The 20,784-nt window shown below is 49.1% G+C and overlaps 2 protein-coding genes across 2 annotated transcripts; both read right to left on the bottom strand.

Annotated features, from left to right (window-relative positions):
* Positions 1-715: 715 nt before the first annotated feature.
* Positions 716-10,932, bottom strand: trim101 (tripartite motif containing 101; the record flags this gene model as incomplete). Its single annotated transcript, XM_084446199.1, has 12 exons — positions 716-841; positions 2,950-3,000; positions 3,515-3,672; positions 3,880-4,039; positions 4,602-4,675; positions 5,757-5,881; positions 6,225-6,247; positions 6,382-6,615; positions 6,816-6,911; positions 7,330-7,507; positions 7,714-7,868; positions 10,765-10,932. The coding sequence occupies 12 exons, from the start codon at positions 10,930-10,932 to the stop codon at positions 716-718; spliced, it is 1,548 nt and encodes a 515-aa protein (XP_084302325.1).
* A 4,078-nt stretch (positions 10,933-15,010) lies between these two features.
* Positions 15,011-18,739, bottom strand: LOC311315356 (dnaJ homolog subfamily C member 5-like; the record flags this gene model as incomplete). The annotated part of the gene is made up of 4 exons (XM_084446025.1): positions 15,011-15,425; positions 15,735-15,906; positions 16,572-16,785; positions 18,633-18,739. The coding sequence occupies 4 exons, from the start codon at positions 18,737-18,739 to the stop codon at positions 15,325-15,327; spliced, it is 594 nt and encodes a 197-aa protein (XP_084302151.1). The 3' UTR covers positions 15,011-15,324.
* Between the last annotated feature and the right edge of the window lie 2,045 nt (positions 18,740-20,784).

The raw sequence follows: 20,784 nt of genomic DNA on the forward strand, positions 1-20,784 counted from the left end.
AGACCAGTGTTCATGGCTGAACATAGCTGGATCTGGCCAATCCATACAAACATTGTCTTTGTGTCCATTCATAAATAAACTATATTAAAGACAGTCAATGTCTTCAGTGAGAAGTTCAGCAATTTCAACTGTCCCATATCAGGGATGGGGCCTAACCACAGAGCTCCAAGAAGTCCCCCCATTATTTCTTCTTCTTCTTCTTCTTCTTCTTCTTCTTCTTCTTCTTCTTCTTCTTCTTCCTTCTTCTTCTTCTTCTACATGTATGTTTGCTTTTCTCTTCTCGATGGATGGACACTGGTTAAACATGGACACTGGTTAAACATGTTCAATAAAAAAATATTCTAAATATACGACAATCCATTTGTAGACCACACAGGCATAACTGTTTTATTAAAGTGCAGGAACTATCATGCAAATATGTCCGAGTCCCACCTCAAAAATATTGTGTGTAAATGCCTTATGTGCAGTAGGCCAGATCATCACATACAGTAACAGTTAAGAAAAAAACTATGTCATCTCAACCCATTACATACATCTTTAGTACCACAATGAAACTTTACTACAGTACTCTATTAAGACAGCACATTCTTTGAAATCTACACAAGATGTGTAGGGACTGGGTGAGAGGAGGCCAGGGCTGGCTCTGGGTCCATGTCTGCCTGCCTGCCTCCTCCCACCGGACGAGGGGGGGGGGGGGCATGGCCTCCACCTGTTCTCACTTCTTCTTCTTGGACAGGGCGTTGAGCCAGGAGAAGGAGAAGCTGAGACGTGGGGGGGTCTCGCTGGGGGGGCTGGGGGGGAAGGGACCTGCAGGTGTGCTGCTCCCAAACCCACATCCAATCTGGAGTGAGATAGAGATATGGGCAGATGGTTTTCAATGCAAGGTGCCATAGATATCCATCTAGCTTACTCATTCACTGTAACTTCCTCGTTCAGAAGGATGTGGGCATTATGAGCTATAGTGAAATGTTCACTTTGTTAAAGAGAGAACAGTTGAGGCATACAGAGACGCGTATGAGCACACAACACAAGACAGAAGTCACGATGGCAGGCTTTGTCATGCAGTGAAAAGATGAGATGATGAGAACTACGTTTCTTAATTATTCCTAGTTAACCATTAGTAAACATCTAAACTACTCAACATGACACAAGCCTTAACCCTCCAACAGAGATAAAGCTATAATCTCTCTCTCTCTCTCTCTCTGTCTCTCTCTGTCTCTCTCTCTCTCTCTCTCTCTCTCTCTCTCTCTCTCTCTCTCACATCACATCACATAACGGGTCACATCACGGGCCCATCTTTCGTCGCAGGCTCAAAACTCATCTCTTCAAGAAGTACTACAACAATCCTCCCTCCTAAGCACTTATTGTATTGTACTGTATTGTATTGCACTGTACTTTAGATTGCTATTCTTGCACTTTGCCTTCAGCGCTAGATTATGCTCTTAGTCACTTGTTTTAGAAAGAGGATGCACTTGTGAGTTCTGGCAAGTAGTAGTACATTGGCTTTTCCTACGTTAAATGCAATTATTGTAAGTCGCTTTGGATAAAAGCGTCTGCTATATGACTGTAATGTAATGTAGGGGTCTGTGGTGGTGTAGCGGTCCAATGCATCGTGCTTCGGTGCAGCTGCCCACCGGGCACCGGGGTTCGCATCCCGGTCGCGAGCTGTGAGAGGAGTTGTCTCTCTTCTTCACATTGCCGACCAGCGGGGTTGCGCGATAAAACCTCTAGCACTACAGTTAGTAGGGAGTAATTGGACACAGGGTCAGGGCTACTAAATTAGGTGTAAAACGGGATAAAAATGCAAAAAATAAATTGTGATTTTTTTTTTATTCTGGAGAATTAAAAATAATAATAATTAGAGAACAAAAGTTGAGAACATCTCAGAAGTTGGTTATCCCCAATAGAATTGCCTGATTACATGACCTTGTTGAGCCAACTCTATTAAACAACCCTGGGAGCATCTATACTCTACTGTAAATGTCTTCTCATGTATCTTATTATTTTCTTATACTTACTGAATGTAAAGAAAGTCAAGGAAAAGCAATGCCACTCATGGACCAGAGTTCACCTCTTCTGTCGAAGGGTAAATCACTAGAGGAAGCAAATGAGGAAAGGCTGCTACTGTGGACTATTGAGTCACACCCCGGTCTACGGGCGAGGGGCCTGGATGAACCCATGAGTCGGTAGGAACGTCCATAAACACTGAGCCTGGTTTCTGACACCCACCTGCCTGCCTCTACAGACCCATCCACCAGGGGGCACTAGAGACTGGGGTAATAGAATGTGTAAATGCTCCTCCCCTGTCCTCCTGGGCTGCCACTGAGAGGGGCGGAGCCTAGAGGAGGAGAGAGGAGGAGACAGATTGATAACCGAGCGATGAATCTCTCTCCCCTCTCTTTTGGTATCTCTCTCATATCTCTCACCTATACACAATTAGTCAACTGCCACAATACCGCATGCATTTGTCTTAAGTCCACTCAGGCAAAACGTGGAAACAGGTCATTAGAGGGATTAATGAGAGCAATGATAAACACAGGACAGCTGATGCAGGTTATACACAACCTCTCCACCTACGAACTCTACCCCCTGACCCCTTGAGCCACATTCAGACCTGAGGTCAAATAATAGATTAGACCCTTTCAAACACTCCCTCTATTGAGCTTGCCTTGCGCAACTATACCAATGGATGAGCCCTGAAAGAGCAAACCTCATCCTCAGCACTCCCTGCACGCTCAAACAGAATCAACTTTGAAAGGATTATTTGACCCAGATCTGCCCAACAATATTCCTTCAGACAAACCCATAGAGATCAACACCGCATTGATACCGTAGCGAGATACTGTATTAATCGTGTTTATCTCTATGGCCACAGTACCTGAGAGTGGGCCTCAGCGAGGCCTTGCCGCTGTGCTATGTACATATGAAGCAGCTGACACAAGCCCAGACCCTCTGCAGGATGACCAGCAGGAGCAGCAGGTAGAAGAACAGCGTGACGGCCTGGGGAGAGATGGGAGTGATGGGAGAACGGCGCTCAGACGTGGGACGACCGTGACAAACGGACGGCGGGGAAGGACGGACCAATCACCAGGGTCAAAACAAGAGAGGCGGTAACACCTCCCCCCGATGATTACCTCCCGTGTTGGAGGCTGTTGGGCCAGTGAGGAGCTCTTAGATCGTCACCGACTGTGACTGAATCAAATCGGTGTCTGATTTGGGGGAAATACTGTACTTGTCTTTTCTCTCCCGCACCGAAATCATACAGACATAAATCCTATATTTTCTACAGAATCAGGCGCTTGTTGAGACTTGGCAAAGAGGACCCTTCCTCCCGGTGACAGACAGTGACAGCAGTGACACAGAGAAAAAGGATGACTGAGCGAGGTGGGACAGCGGTGACGCGGTGGCGTGACGATGACGAGGACACGCGGGCGGATGGGGCCGGCGCATCGTCGGCCCGGCTGCGTGGATGGCGATGGAGGCTGTGATGATGACCTGTCTGGGTTCAACTGACCTGCTGGGGTGTGGGGGGCGCGCTGCCCTCCCCGGCCTGGGCGACGCCCTGCCCCGGCGTGGGGTCACCGTCCTCTGACCCGGCCTGGGACTCACCCCCCCGGGGGTCCCCCACGGCCACAGGGTCCCAAACTCCCGCTAACTCTCCGCTCTGGTCGTCTGGGGGAAGAGGGGTTGAGCTATCTCCCAAGCAGAGGGGAGGTGCTTGGGGTAGAGACGGGGGCTGGGGTTGGGGATGAGGCTGGGGTTGGGGATGAGGCTGGGGTTGGGGATGAGGCCGGGGCTGGGGTTGAGACTGTGACTGCGGCTGGTTCTGTGGTTCCCTGGCTAGCTGGGGGATGTTATCTGGCCCCTCCAGGGCCTCACTGTCGACAGCCAGGCCTGGGCTGACTCTGGGCCGACGGCTGGGTGTGTACCAGCTGGGGTAAAACATGGTGTCCTCTTCCCTGGCTCCGCCCAGCAGCATCTCCTGGGCTGCCCACGCACCTGAATCAGGCTCACCCTGCTGCCACCACTCTGACTCAGCCTGACAGAGGGAGACACGGGTCAAACACGGTATGCATTTCAAATAATCAAAATACTTTAGGTGCACTTGATGACTGGTGGCTTATCTTAAACAAGCAGCGTAACACTAAGAGAGGAAATTCTGTGTGGAAAACAAGATCAATTGAACAAGTGCACTTCAAGTATTTTAATTATATTTAAAATACATGTTCGACCCAGGCCTTGACACGAGAAGATGTTTACCAAACTGTCCCTTGGCGCTCGCTGTCTCTCCAAAGACAATGGGCGGGAAAACAAGAGAACGCTAGAAGCAACAAGTACAGTACTTCAACAGGACAGATTCCTGCTACATTTGTGATGGATTCTGCATTTGGTAATAATTATAATAATATAATAATAATAATAATAATACTGGTACTGTAACCTACCTGCTGTGTGGTCAACGCGTCACCGTCACACAGCTCCTCCTTCTGGACGTCGGCGGCACACCCTTCTGCCTGACCTCTGACCTCCTCCTTCTCCTTCTCCTCCTCCACCTCCGCCTCCTCCTCCACCTCCACCTCCACCTCCACCTCCTCTTCCACCTCCTCCTCCTCCCTCAGCTCAGCTCCCGGGTCCTTCAGACGCTCCTGCTTCTCCTCCTTCCTCAGGCTGGACACTGAGACCCACACCGGCACTGGTTCTGGTTCTACTTCTGGTTCTGGTTCTGGTTCTGGTTCTGCTTCTGCTTCTGCTTCTGCTTCTGCTTCTGTTTCTGGTTCTGGTTCTGGTTCTGGTTCTGCTGCTGGTTCTGGTTCTTCAACAGATACTGGTTCCACAACCAATTCTGGAACTGGATCGGGTTCCACTACGATGGGTTCCACATGTTCTATCTCCGGTTCTGGCTCTGGTTCCTCTGGAACTTCCTCCTCAACTACAGGGAACAACAGTGATAACTTAAAATTTTTATTACTTCTTTCAGTACTTTTACTTTAATTACTTCTTTCACTTTTATCTTTTTCTCACTAGGTTATATTTTCTGAGCATAGTTGTAGCTGTACAGACTTTCACAGAACTTCATTGCTCACTGTAACAATTTATATTTTATTTAACCTTTATTTATTATTTATTTATAACCTTTATCTATTTATTTATACAGGTTAAAGTTACAGACAGAGAGAACATTTGATACAAAGACAAAAAGTAGGACGCAAACATTCAAATCAAAATAAATGCAAAAGCGTTCATGTAAACTTAGAGTGCAGGCTATGACACGACTGGGTAACACGTTACAATAAGGGTACATTAATAAGTATTAGTTAATGCATTATTAAGTATTAAGTAACAGTTAACTAATGTCTCTATTAACCATTTACTAATGTTATTTATGTTAACTAAGGTTAACTCACTTAGCCCTAACCCTAACCTTAACTAAGGTATTAATTAACATTATTAACCTAACCGAACCCTAAATAAGCATTAGTTAACAGTTAAGTAATGTTTTTTATTATTCTTATATATTCTTATTGTAAAGTGTGACCCAGGACTGTTTATGTGGCATGTAAGGGGATAGGTACTGTAAGTGGGCAACAATACAGTGCCTGATAGATGCGCGGAGACTTTATTATATATCTATAGACTAGACTATAGACGTATACTAGAGATATAATGTAACAATCTAGGTCTAGGAGTCACTGAAGGCATTACTGAGGCAGCGCGCCACCCTAACAGACGCCATGAAGCCTGTATTCTCCCTCTACCTTTGATGAAGTCCAGCTGGTAGAGAGCCCTCTCCTCAGCGTTGAAGTCCACCTTGTAGTGGCTCATGTTCTCGCAGGCTGGCTCCACAGTCTCCATCTTAACGGACCTGGTGGCCTCCAGAACCCTGGGAGAGGGAGGACGAGAGGAACGGAGGGAGGGAGAGGTTCATTAACCCTTTTAATACGACCACGTCACCGGCAACAAAAAAAAATAAAAAAATAAAAAAAATCTAACAAATATTTAATACTATTAAAGAAAATATCTAACAAATCAAAAAAAATCCTCACTCCAACACTTGCTGAAGGCTGAGAAACAGCGCTTTCTAGTATTATAGGGAAAATCCAATTAATATTTGAAATGTTGTCACTGTATTTTCAGGGTTAAAAGGGTTAAAGGGATATGGTGACAGGAATATATCATGTTATGAGCTGTTTAAAAGGTAAAATCCCTCTTTAAAGTCTACTCACTTCTCTATCAGTCCTCTGGAACTCTAAGAGAGAGAGAAAGAGAGAGATTTATTACAACATGTCATGTTTCTTATGGTTTTGCCCAAACATTTGTTTTATTTTGTCCTCTACCCATCCTAAGGCAGCCATCACACCCATCCTACGGCAGCCATCTTACCTGGATGAAAACAGCCATCTCGGGCTCCTCCATGGTGTGAAGGGCGGTCTCTACCAGTTTGGCGTTGGCCTCCACGTTCTCCGCGTGGGAGCGCACCAGCGCCTGGGCACGCCCCGTTTTATCTTCCTGCTCGTAGCTGATCTGCTGTGTCATGATCTTACGCCTCTCCTCCAAGATGGCGGACATGCGGTCAAACTTCTCACACAGAGTCTGCTTCTGACTTTTACAGTTCTCCTGAGGAGGGGGAGAAACAGGAGGGGGGAGAGACACCCAAACTCTTGTTGAAAAATGTCTGTGAAAAGATACTGAGGTAGATGTATTTATTCTATTTATTTATTTATTTATGTTTAATTTATCTTTTTCAAGGTGGGAGGGGGAGGGGGGGGCACTACAAGATACTACTGTTGCCACAGGAAGTATAACAGCAGATAGACCTCGATTTTCCGGCAGGTGTCCTCCAGCTCGCTGATGAACGCCTGGACACGGTTGTTCACGGTTACCAACGAGCCAATCCCATCGCTCAGCTCAGCCTGTAGACAACAATGTAAATAAACACAGACTTTGGATAAACCATCAGCTCAATATATTTATTCTCATAATATATGGTGGCGACTCCACATGCAGGAACCAGACTTAAGCTGTGTTCGGAATCGCTGCCTATTCACTATATAGTGCACTATATAGGGCGTCAGCCATTTTGTTTGTAGTGTCCGAATTCTCCACGGACTTTTCGTTCCCTATATAGTCCACTATTTATTACCCACAATTCACCTTGATTTCCAGGGAACAGTGCATGTACCCTACATTTTCTCCGTTCCCTAGGTAGTTCACTACATGGTGAACCTCATATAGGGAATAGGGAGTGAGGGAACGAGGGAGCGACTCCAAACACAGCTTTAGACCTGTATACAGATCCTTCATCCTATGATGTCATCAGTGTGCGCCCACCTTCTGCTGCTGGTAGACCTCAGGGAGCGGCGCCACCTGGCAGGAGCTGTGGGCGCCGAACACCTTGCAGAGCGAGCAGGTCGGCACCTGGCAGCTCAGGCAGAAGATGTTCACCCTCTCGTCCTCGTGCTCCTCGCAGGTCATGTGACCTTTGGAGGATTTGGGAGGCGGCCGGAAGCTTCAGCCACAACGAGCGGGAGAATTATGGAAGGGGAGGTAGATGGCGTTAGTGAAAGAGGTCATAGCCTTAATCATTTGATCTTAGGTTGGATACTCCTTTAATGCACTAATATATCAGTCTGTATACCATCACAAAGTATACTTCCCTACCCCTCTTCTGTCCTAAATCCTTCCCCCTCCCCTCACCCTCCCTCCCACTCTCACCTGGTGGCCTCCTGCTTGTACACATCTATAATATTCTCCACCAGCAGGTTGCGCTGTAGGCCGTAGACGCCGTGGCGATCCAGCACCACTTCCTGTCGGCAGGAGGGGCAGCGGAAACGGCCCACCATGTTGCTGCGCGTCTGAAACAGAGACGGCTACAACCTCTTACTCAGCATGGAGTCCCGTGTGACATCACTTCCTGTAACGCCAGGTGGACAACACACAGTCTGCTCACGGTCTGCTCTCCATAGAAGGTTCCAGAACAGTTTTCACCACAGTCTATAAACCACCACACGTCAACTGGGTGACCGGTCCAGACTAAGGGGTCCAACATGCTGAACACGGAGACAGAAATGTCCTAAACAGAACGGATAAGATGATTCTCACAGTCTCACACACACATCGTGTCTCTTCGACAGGGCGTATTCCTGCGCGTGTACAATGTATTTATAGAGCTTCTATGTATTTCCGTCTCTCAGTATCCTCAGCAGTCTGTTAGTCTGTTACATGCAGACCAGTCCTCACTGGACTCAGTAGAATGAATCACTGTTACTCTGATGTTCAGATAAATCCAAACCTCCCTTGATATGAAATGGATCACTATTAGGGCTGGTTGCTAGGGGCAGACTCCAGTCTTAGCCAAACAACGCCCGCCCCCCCCCCTCCACTGAACCCTGACCCCCTCATCACCCCCGCCCCCCCACCCACCCCCCTTGCCCTTCTCTCTTTCTCTCCTTCTCAATCACTCGCTCTCCCGGTCCCAGGCCCGGCGGGCTTATAAATACTGTAGACAGAGCAGAGATGGGCCTACGGTACATGAACAAGCCTCAGAGGTCCTGCTGCTCTTTAAAGAGAGCGAGAGAGAGAGAGAGAGGGGGAGAGAGAGAGGGAGAGAGGGAGAGAGAGAGAGAGAGAGAGAGAGGGAGGGAGAGAGAGAGAGATAGATGGATAAGAGAGAGACGGAGCGTTCACATTCGCTTCTTCTTCTGTCCCCCAGGAACGGAGAGAGAGTGAGAGAGAGAGAGAGAGCAGTGGTGATAACAAGGGAGATAAGATAATGAAAGAGGGATAGAGGAGAGAGTCCTGAAATAGTTCTCTTTAACGAGCTACAGCTGCTGCTGGGTCTGAGGGGGATTCATGGTTCTACTGGTACTGGGCGGGTTGGAGGGTTGGGCTGGGGCCGGAGGGGCTGGAGGGTTGAGGCTGGGGATGAAGGGGCTGGAGGGTTGAGGCTGGGGATGAAGGGGCTGGAGGGTTGAGGCTGGGGTTGGAGGGTTGAGGCTGGGGTTGGAGGGTTGGAGGGTTGAGGCTAGGGTTGGAGGGTTGAGGCTGGGGCTGGAGGGGCTGGAGGGTTGAGCTGGGGTTGGAGGGTTGAGGCTGGGGCTGGAGAGGTTGGGGGGTTGGCCTGGGGCTGGAGGGGTTGGGCTGGGCCTGGAGGGGTTGGGCTGGGGCTGGAGAGGTTGGGGGGTTGGCCTGGGGCTGGAGGGGTTGGGCTGGGCCTGGAGGAGTTGGGCTGGGGCTGGAGAGGTTGGGGGGTTGGCCTGGGGCTGGAGGGGTTGGGCTGGGCCTGGAGGAGTTGGGCTGGGCCTGGAGGGGTTGGAGGGGCTGAAGGGTTGGGGCAGGGGTTGGATGGGCTGGAGGGGTTGTAGGGTTGGACTGGAGCTGGAGGGGGTGTAGGTTTGGGGCTGGAGGGGGTGTAGGTTTGGGGCTGGAGGGGGTGTAGGTTTGGGGCTGGAGGGGGTGTAGGTTTGGGGGCAGGAGGTCTGGGGCTGGAGGGGTTGGGCTGGGGCTGGAGGCATTGGAGGGGCTTGGGGGGGTGTAGGGTGGGACTGGAGCTGGAGGGGGTGTAGGTTTGGGGGCAGGAGGTCTGGGGCAGGAGGGTTAGACCTGGAGGATCAGAGGGCTGGAGCTGCACACATCCCCAACACGCCGGCCCTCTGAGACGCATGTGAGGACTTGTGTGTGTGGGTGTTGACGTGGTGCAGAAGACTGACATGTGAGACAGAAACCCTGACCCCGTCGGCCATGATCATGATCATCACAAGGTCAACACGGCAACGCTAGCTACGCAGCCCGGCCTTCTGGACACAGACTAACACTGCAGACTCAATAGATGATTCTAGAGATTTGAATAGAAGACTCTAGACACATCTGAAATCCCTTCATTCATTCATTCATTCATTTATTCAGCATGACCACGGAGAAAGGCACACAACTCTTACACAACTCTATGCTTTCTGCAATCAAGGTCCAAAGAAGCACCATATTGTTGTGTGTCTGGGGCAAGAATGTGTGTGTGTGTGTGTGCGCATGTGGCGTGTCATTTGATGGGTCCGGCTAAGAGCATTTGGCAGCGATGTGGCTGTTATACTGAATCCCACCGGCGCGTCGGACGTCAGCCAACCAGCTAGTCAGGCAGGAAGGGGTCGTCCCAGTGTGGGCGCCGGTGGCTGGTTGCTAACTCTTTCCTGTCATGTGAATCTACCCAAACAAAGACAGTGAATGTAGGTCAAGCCCCACATAGAAGCTCCCAGATGTCCACCCTGTGTCCCAGTTTAGACATTGATAATCCACACACCTGTTGGGGATATTTTGTATGTTGATGTGCGTGTGTGTGTGTGTGTGTTGTGGACTGATGAAGGTGTGTGTATGTGCCCGCACGACGAGGCCCCTTTTCTCTGAATCCCATGCTTGAGTAATTCTCCTACTTTGGGACAGGAGCCAGACTCAGACCACTCACTCTCAATGAGACGGCAAAACAAAGTGAGATACACACTGCCATGAAAAATGATGAGTCATTACCGAGTCATATAAAAACAAGTACGGAATCATACACACATCCAACACATCGAATAGTCCTTCGATAACATAATGTAGAATAGATGATCTGTTTGCAGATAGAGCTTTACACACACACACACACACGCACACACACACACACACGAGAGGAGCAGGGGTTCCAGGGAGGTACGAGAGGAGCAGGTGTTCCAGGGAGGTACACACACACACACACACACACACACACACACACCTGGCCCCGGGCGAGCTCACCTGGTAGAGTTCGTTGGCACATTTGCGGCAGAGGTTGTGCTGGCAGGGTAGGATGACCACGGGCTTGGTGAACACCTCCAGGCAGATGGGGCAGATCAGCTGCTTCTCCAGGGTGTCCAGGGCCTGCTGGTCCCTCAGCAAGGAGCTCAACTCTAGGGGAACGGACATGGTCCTCCACAGCCTGGCTGACCGGAGGTCCGGACGTCGATCTGTCCACCGGTTGAGCTGTGTGTCCGTGTTTTGCTCGTCTGGCTCTTGCCTGTCTAGCCGTCTGCCTCGCCGCCGGTCAGTGGATCGGTCAGTCTGATGCGTTGGTGGGGAAAGTCAGTGGGTTGATCTCCCGGCTTGCCTTCCTGAGCTTCTAGTAGTAGAGCTCGCTACGCAACACCCCGCGCTCACAGGACAAGGGTGTGTGTTCCCAGAATGGCTCCTCCGAAACTCAGGTCAGGAGACGGGTTAGTTTCTCTCACTCCGTACTTCTTGTCTTCTCTCTCTCTCTCTCTCTCCAAACACCCCCCTCCTTCACTCTCTCTCTCTCTCTCTCTCTCTCACAACCCCCCCTCCTTCGCTTGCTCTCTCTCTCTCTATTCACTCTCGCTCCTCTCCTTTTCATTCATCCCCCTCTTCCAAGTACCTCTAGAGGACATTGGTCTGGCCAGCGCTCTGCAGCTCTCACAGTCCTCCGCCTCGCATAAGGAAGGGGAGGAGGGGTCACGGTGTTCTAGTGGGGGTGTCAGGTTCCTCTCAGGAGCTGCCCCCCTGGCCCCTGCCATATCAGGAACCAGGCTGGTATGCAGGCAGATCATGATGCCAGGCCAGAGCTCTTCTACTTTACCCCCCCCCCCCACACACACACACACACACACACACACCTGCTACCGTCTATGGAGACCTGGGGAAGTATTCACCAGAATTCACCTGAAAAATCTATCTAATCAAGTGTGTTATCACACAGCATGTGTGTGTATGTGAGAGAGTGTTTGTGTGTGAGAGAGAGAGACAGTATTTGTGTGAGTGTGTGTGTACTGTACCTTAATGGCTGTCTCAAAAGGCCTCTCCATCAACATCACAGACCCAGTACATCACGGCCAATCAGAGCTCAGTGCTCTGTGAGTAAATGAGCAGGTGTTTGAAATGAGACCAGGGTGAGACCAGGCTGAGCATCAGAAACATTTATTTTACAACAGGACAAACAACCCATGTCTGTTCACCATGACACAGTCGGTAGAACCATGCTAAAACACAAACGCGTCACCTGTGTAGCTACGGCAACCGTGAGTCAACGGCTCATCTCTTCGTTACTTCCAACAGTCACATCTAATTACATACTATTTATAACGAACTATAGTCATTTATTAAAAATATAACAAAAATAAAATAAATAAAATAATGCTTTATCATATTATTGTATCCCGATATTCTTCACACTAACATTTCTTGTTGGTTTGTTAAAGTGTTTTTCGTGATGCAGTGTGGTTCTGTATACACGTTGCATTCTCTCCAGACAAAGATAGCAACGGGGGCGGGACTTAGGATTCACAAGTGGCCTGTCATTGGCTGTGGTCACATTGCATAACCAAATAAAGCGAGAGTGGGTAGTGTTTGATAAAAAAAATAAAAATAATAATAATAATAATCTTAAAACCAATTAAAACCGACTTGACTGATTAGGGTCCCCTCAGAAATCAGTGGAAGAAAGCCAAACGAAAGTCTGCACTTTCTGACAAGGGTGAGTGATAGTTTAAAGTGAATGTTTGGTTACTCCCATCATTGTCCTAGACTAACAGACACTTTCAATGGATAATCTCTATTGCTAGACTAGGATTATAATCACTTTAAACTGTGTCTGTATCCAGGAAATGGCCTCCCTGTGTCTATCCTAACATTATGACCAGCTGTTAGTTGTGCTGGGTGAGACTTGGAGCTAGAGAGGGAGTTAGGCAGCGTGTGCTAATAGGATAGCTGCATGCATAACCATTTCATCGTTTGATTGCTGTAAACTAGTGCGATATTTAATTGGCAGTTTGACTACGGAGCTGAAATCACGGGCATAAAATAAAATCTTGACTTTGGGCATCTTCAAAATCCTCCCGCATCTCCAACAAACATAAATAAGAAAACGAAAATAATCATCTACTGAAGAAAAAAAGAACAATGAAAATCAACACTTTTCGGTGGTAAAACTCAAATATACAACACTGTAATATCTAAACGTATGCTATTCACGACATTTACATCATCTTACGTTCTTACACAGGATGAAAAACTAAAAAAGAAAAACAACTCAATCGTCTATGTATGGATGCCCTCTGGAGACATGTATTTTGTACAGTAGAATAGAGAGAGAGAGGTCAACTTTTGAGCACATATTACACCAACACTGAACTTAGAACCCTCACTGTTCACTCACTCACAGATATGTTAAGTCTTTCTTATCTTAAACAAAACAAATGCTTTATTCCAGAATAAACCCATACTGGGCAGAAGAAGGATGGTGGCTCTAGAGGGACAGGGGAGAGGAGAATAAAGACATGGAGATAGCTGTAGCTACTGTGTGCTCATGTCTTATGCAGTCCCTCACTTATATTCAGTGAAACAAACAAACAATGACCTAAACAAACAACAACGAAGAGCAGTACAGGGGGGGGGTTCCAGAAAGCGGGTTTGGTGAAAACTGTTTGTTTGTTAACGCTGAGATGAGGGAAACAAGTTTTCTGTTCCAACTTAAACTCTGCATCAGTCTGGAGGAGAGACTATGAGTCAGCATAACCTGCTCACTGAAATCAAAAATGTACTTTTTTTCGATTTCGGATCACATCCTTGGTCAGTGTACCTATTTAACAATATATGCCAAATATCTTTCACAATTTCCATTTCGTTGTAGTCTTATATCAAATCCTATGATTTTTTTTCTTCCTGTAAAACAAAATCTCCCGAGTGCTTACGTCAGCAATGCAAGAGCAAGGTCAACCAATAACCTTGTTGTTATAACCCGCCAACTTGTCAATGTTCCAGTCAAATTCCTCTAAACGTTATGTAGTAGTCCTCATGCGCACGCTCATCTCAGACTGAACACACTCAAGAGCTGATTGAACCAGCCTAGATTAGCTGTTCTGGAACAGGAACATTCAGAGTTCCCCCATCTCAGGGTTCGTCAACTCAAAGAGTTCAGGTTTGGGCTCAGCGTTTGTTAAACCCGCTTTTCTGGAACAACCCCCCCACAGAAGTCCAGTCTTACCACAGCCTACCACACACAGTATGTGCCTCACTCCGGCTAGCTAGCTAGCTATATAGTAGTACATGGCCTGGAGCTCCAGGGCTCTCGGTGTCTACTCATACAGGGGAGAGAGTACTGGAGAGGGGGGGGTTATTTAGACACCATCTGCTGATGAAACGTGAGACTGCTTCAACATGGGCCTGGACTCCTCCAGGATTTTCCGTGTCTGCTGCTGCACTGACGCAGGCTAGCCCCATGTTCACACATGCACAGCGTAAACACCCTTCCCCCCCTATCCCCCCCCCGCTCCTGACCTACCGGGTCTGCTCACCCCCCCGCCCCCCCCCCCCCCCCCCCTCCCTCCCTCCATCTGCGGCCACGGCCGGAGTGACCCCGGCTAGCCCCTACGTCTGGCGAGGAGACTGGAAGGTCTGCGATGGCCGCTCACGATCGTCTAAAGGAAAAGGAATGTTTCGAATCGAACGATGACACGGGTGAGATGTTTCTGGAGAACGGCGGCCGGGGTGCTGACTGCTTGGCAGTGTATAGGTGTGTGTGTGTGTGTGTGTGTTTAAGCCAGTGATATCGACTCCATGGTCTACAAGCCTTCAAATAAGCAGGGACAAGGTGAATCAGTGCTCATGATGCGTCTCAGACATACAGTACATGTATGTAATGCAAATGTCTACTGTACATGTGTACGGGGCTAACGACACATTTAACGCTATTGAATTATGACCCTTCCATGCCTGCAACGCAGACCTCTCTCTCTCTCTCTCTCTCTCTCTCTCTCTCTCTCAGTCTCTCTCAGTCTCTCTCTCTCTCTCTCTCTCTCTCTCTCTCTCTCTCTCTCTCTCTCTCTGGTGAAACGTTGCCGTGGGGTTGAAACCACGTCCGGTTTGCGTTCGCGCTCCTGTCTCTGCTCTCCGGGTTTTGGGCATACCTTCTCCCTTTACACTTCTGCTCTTTACCTCTCTACTCCTCCTCCCTCGTCTTCTCCTCTTCCTCCTCTGATAGAGGGGCGCGGGGGCGTGTGGGGAGGCCGGGGGTTTGGGTGTGTGAGAGGAGAGTGGGGGGGTGTGATAAGGGGCGTGCGAGGGGGGTCAGGGGTGGAGGTGAGGTTGGGCTGAAAGTGGGGGGGGGGTCTGTCAACTAGATGGAGAGGTACACTGATAGAGAGGCTGGGTAGGGGAGTAGGGTGTGTGTGTGTGTGTGTGTGTGTGTGTGTGTGTGTGTGTCTAACTGTATGGTGGAGAACGGAAGCAGTATGGCGCGGGTCGGGAAGGGTTTTGGCCAGGGTCGGGGTGGAGTGTGTGTATGTGTGTGTGTGTGTGCGTGCGTGTCTAGTAGGCGTCGGTCTTGTAGCTGGAGTGGTGGCCGTCTGTGGTCAGCTGGGTGGTCTCCGTGGCCGAGGACGGCTGCATCATGATGGGCTCACCGCCATCTGGGGCAAAACACACACACGCGCACACACACACACACACACACACACACACACACACACACACACAGTGACAAAGTGTACTGTAGTTCCCAAACACAGATCAGTACAATGACAATACAAAAATGCAATGCATTCACTTTCCTGTAGATGATTGACATTTCAATTAAGTTTGGTTTATTAACTGATTGGTTGATTGATTAATTGATTGGTTGATTGATTTACTGATTGCTTGCTTGATTGGTTGATTGGTTGATTGATTGATTGATTGATTGATTGGTTGATTGATTGACAGCCAGGAGCAGGGCGTACCTCTCTCGTCGGAGGTCATCTGGGCCTCCAGGTCCTCTGGGGAGACGTAGAACTCGGGCTCCGGCTCCATGGGCGGTCGGGGTTTGCACTTCCCACAGCAGCAGTTACAGCAGCAGCACAGGCAGCAGCAGAAGTAACAGCCTGTAGCCACGCCGCAGAAGACGAACAGGGCCTGGGGGGAGGACACACACACACACACACACCACACGCACGCACACACGCACGCACGCACGCACGCACACACACACGCACATACACGCGCACGCATATGGGAAGAGGGGAGGTCAGGTGACAGTGTCTATGATGAACACACATGGTGAGATACCCCAACCACATCTTACCCTAATGCTGTGGCCGTGTCCGAATGTACCATACTACATGCTACATACTATATAGTACATACTGCAACTCGCCTGCTACATGCTATTTAGTACATACTACTCCACGAAAACATGTTTAGTATGCGAGATAAATGTAGCGTGCTTCTCGAGTCATCCTTTCATCCCTCTCTCTCTCCATCCCTCTCTCCCAAACATCCCTTCATCCCTCTCTCTCTCTCCATCCCTCCCTCTCCCAAACATCCCTTCATCCCTCTCTCTCTCTCTCCATCCCTCCCTCTCCCAAACATCCCTTCATCCCTCTCTCTCTCTCCATCCCTCCATCTCTCCCAAACCTCCCTTCATCCCTCCCTCTCTCTCCATCCCTCCCTCTCCCAAACATCCCTTCATCCCTCTCTCTCTCTCCATCCCTTCATCCCTCCATCTCTCCCAAACCTCCCTTCATCCCTCTCTCTCTCTCCATCCCTCCCTCTCCCAAACCTCCCTTCATCCCTCTCACCTTGGCCCACCAGGAGGAGAGGACGAAGTAGGTGTTGACGTTGTCCTCTCCGAACTGTTCGGCCACGTAGAGGCCCAGCGACCCGTACTTGTCGTAGATGTTCCTCTTGGTGCAGTCTGACAGGATGGCGTTGGCGTTGTTGATCTCCTTGAACTTGTCCGCGGCGTCTGGGTTGTCTGGGTTCTTGTCGGGGTGGAACTTCAGAGCCATTTTCCTGGCGGAGAGAGAATCGGGAATCAGAATCCCAGAACCGGAATCGGAACCTCAATCCGATCCGAGTCTGATTCAGAATTAGAAACGTAGCCAGAATTAATTGAATTCGATCCTCTTCATCGTTCCGAGACACACAGCTAAGGGACCGTTCAAAATGTATGCATGACCCTCCGTTTGACAGAAATCTAATTTTCTTTGACCCTCCCCGAGATATTGAAAAAAAAAAGATTGACCCTCCCCCACCAAATAGGAACTATTCATTTTGATATGGTGTTACTCGAAATGAGAAGAACACAACATGTCTTCTGTTTTCGAGTGAGCACAGGTTCAAAGCGGCACCTAGTTAGGGGAACAGAACCCTCTACAGGGGCGGCTGTAGCTCAGTTGGTAGAGCGGGTCGTTCAATGATCGAAGGGTCAGCGGTTCGAATCCCAGCTCCGACTGTCCACATGTCGAAGTGTCCTTGAGCAAGACACCTAACCCCAAAATTGCTCCCAGTGAGCAGGTTAGCACCTTGCATGGCAGCTGCCTCCATTGGTGTGTGAATGTGTGTGTGAATGGGTGAATGAGAGGCCATTGTAAAGCGCTTTGAGTGCCGCTAAGGTGGAAAAGCACTATATAAGTGCAGTCCATTCACCATTTACCATCTTGTATTTGTCAATATTCAGAATCTTCCTAGGAAGTCTGACTTCCCATGCATGAAAAATCACCAAACTTTGCACATAGGTCCAGTCCTACGCCCAACGTTCCCGACTGGCATTGTGGGCCAATAGTCCTGATGGTGGCACAACAACAACAACAGTCTAAAGTTTAAAACTTACAAAAATAACATAAACGACAGCTATCCATTTCATGTTCCAGTGTAGGGAGCCACAGCTCTCTGGCACCCCCTGGTGGAGGATGACAGTATGACAGGAAGCCAGGGCAGTGAGGGCCCAGAGAATGGGAATTCCCTCCCCATGAACACATTCATTCTCTCCATCCAATAGGAGTGCACAAATCCTGTCTCTGTCTTCTCTCTTATCCAAACAAATCCTGTCTCTGTCTTCTCTCTAATCCAGACAAATCCTGTCTCTGTCTTATCTCTTGTCCAAACAAATCCTGTCTCTGTCTTCTCTCTTGTCCAGACGATCACTTTCTGCCTTCATCCTGCTTCTGGTCCTGTGTTTTACCCCTAGTAATGCATCTTGTAGCAGTATTTCCTCTACATGGTGGTGATAGGCCACTCCTGAGGTAGTAATACTATACTGCAGTGTAGTGTGCTAACAGTAGTGATCTTGTACCGGTAGCACTAGTGTTACTGTAGTATCGGACTGTCCCTGTACTTGCATAGTTAGTAATACTGTATTATACAACGGTTAGTTCTGGTTCTTGATTCTGATTGGCTGGAAGCCGTGTTCAAATACTTTGTAACACACACCTGGGACCGCATATCATTCCATTTTCAGTATTAATGTGCCTCCCATTTGATCCAATGCAATGTAGTTGTTGTTGTTGCTTGGCAACCCATTTGTTAGGGGAACTATTTTGCTCGGCGGAATTGAGGGAATGATGCTTCGTTTTGAATAAATGTTAATATTTTACATTGCTGTGTGTTTATTTTACACTAATTGCTGTAGTAACCGTTGTATAAAAGCAATAAACCACTCGAGGCCGTGTGTTATAGTGATTTTATAACAACATCCGCTTCGCGTCATGCCTAACAACGCCCCCTAGCTGTTATAAAATCACTATAACACACGGCCTCTCGTGGTTTATTGCTTAAGTATAATATAGCGTGGTTGGTATAGTGTAGTATCGGTCCCTCCAGTCATAGTGCAGTCAGTGTAAAGTGGTATCATCTCGTACCTGTAGCACTTCTTGATGTCCTCAGGCGTGGCGTTCTTGTCGACCCCCAGCACCTGGTAGAGCGTCTCTCCTGAGGTGGAGAGAGACCGCTGTCTCTGCTGCTCCATGGCTGCTCTCTCCTTCGCTGCCTCTCTCTCTCTCTCGCACGCCCCCTCGCTCGCTCACGGCCTCACCTGCATGTCAGAGACGGGCCAGGAGGAGGGACAGGAGAGAGGGAGGAGAGAGGGAGAAGGGAGGAGAGAGGAGAAGGGAGGAGAGAGGGAGAAGGGAGGAGGAGAAGGGAGGAGAGAGGAGAAGGGAGGAGAGAGATGAAGGGAGGAGAGAGATGAAGGGAGGAGAGAGGAGAAGGGAGGAGAGAGGGAGAAGGGAGAAGTCGGTGATGAGATGGAACACCCAATACAGCATTAATCAGCCGATTTATTCGAGAAAAATCAACTAGTGGAACTAGCTAGCGGAACTAGCGGAACTAGCTAACTAGCGGAACTAGCAGTACGCGACCACCGTACACAAACACCATCCGTGTGACACAGGGGTCAAACGTCAGAGGTCATGGGTCAGCTAGCTAGCTACCAGCTAGCTACTAGCTACTAGCAGGTGCCCTCCTGTGCGATTCTAATCGGCTGAGTTACATTGAATTTTCTCAAATAAATCAGCTGATTCATGCTGCATCGGCTGCGAGCAACTAACAATGACATCGCTAGACACAGCTTCCTTCTACTGTATCTGGTCTGGTTTTGCAGTGATGCATGTATTATATACCATAATCTCTTATATGCATGCACACATATCCACGCCATGCACACACGCACGCACACACACACACACACACACACAGACACACACACACACACACACACACACACAGACACGTCTCACACATACACACAAACACGCGCACACACACATGCTCGGGCGCACACACGCACACACGCGCGCACACACACACACACACACACACACACACACACACACACACACACTCACCTCTCTCACACATACACTCTCACTCTCACCTCTCTCACACACACATACACACACACTCTCTCACACACACACACACACACACACACACACACACACACACACACACACACACACACAGGTCATTGGAGAGGCGCTATCACATCAACACCTCTGAAAAAAGAAATCACACCATCATCTCACCAATATGCTGCTAACCCCAAAGAGGGGCAGGTCAGGCTGGGTTAGGGCTAGGCTACCTGTAGGCTAGGCTAGGCTAGGCTAGGCTACAGGCTAGTGGGGTTGTAGACTAGCTAAGAGAGAGGTGAGTAGAGCAGAGGAAAGGGGGGGTAGAGGTAAAGACTTAACCACCCACGGCGCCGGGCTTAGCGGGTGGGCGTAGGTGTAGAGAGAATAGGCTTATGCAGGTCGTAGGGTCAGCGCTAGGCGTGGTTAGGGCTAGGCCAAGATGGCAGCCAACTTTTACATGATTATGTCAGGCGAAAGGGTGCGCGCCACACACACACACACACACACACACACACACACACACTCTCTCACTGAACTCCCTGGCCCCTCCCATCAGGATAGATCATGCCCTCCTACTGTAGCACTACTGTGGGAAGAAATTAGCAGCTTATCCATAGCCTCGCCAGCAGGACGGCAGCTGACCTGGGCCGCGTTTCCCAGAGGCATCGTAGCGCTGCGTTCATCGTAAGCTACGGCGTTCAGCGTAGCGCTACGATGAACGTAGCGGTACGATGCCTCTGGGAACCGCAGCCCAGGGCTATTTTAGTACCCCACTTCTGGGGAGAGAGTAGGGGACACTGTTCCATCTGAATCTGTTACTGAACTCTGGAACCGAGTGAGGGGCAGGGGGGAGAGAGACCAAACCAGATTATAAGAAAACAAAAAGAGAATTACTTGACACATTGGAAAGAATTAAACCAAAAACCAGAACAAACTTGAATGCTATTTGGCCCTAAACAGAGAATACACAATGGCTGAATACTGAACCACACTAATCCGAAACTAAGAAAATCCTTGACTATGTACAGATAGCCGAGAGAGAGAGAGAGAGAGAGAGAGAGAGAAAGTGAGAAAGAAAGAGAGAGAGAGAGAGACAACACGCACACAAAATGAGGTGGAAGCCGAGCTGCGCTAAAACTCCTGCCAACTATGAACGTGCTGC

The sequence above is a fragment of the Borostomias antarcticus genome, assembly GCF_949987555.1.
Source record: "Borostomias antarcticus genome assembly, chromosome: 11".
Classification (NCBI taxonomy): domain Eukaryota; kingdom Metazoa; phylum Chordata; class Actinopteri; order Stomiiformes; family Stomiidae; genus Borostomias; species Borostomias antarcticus.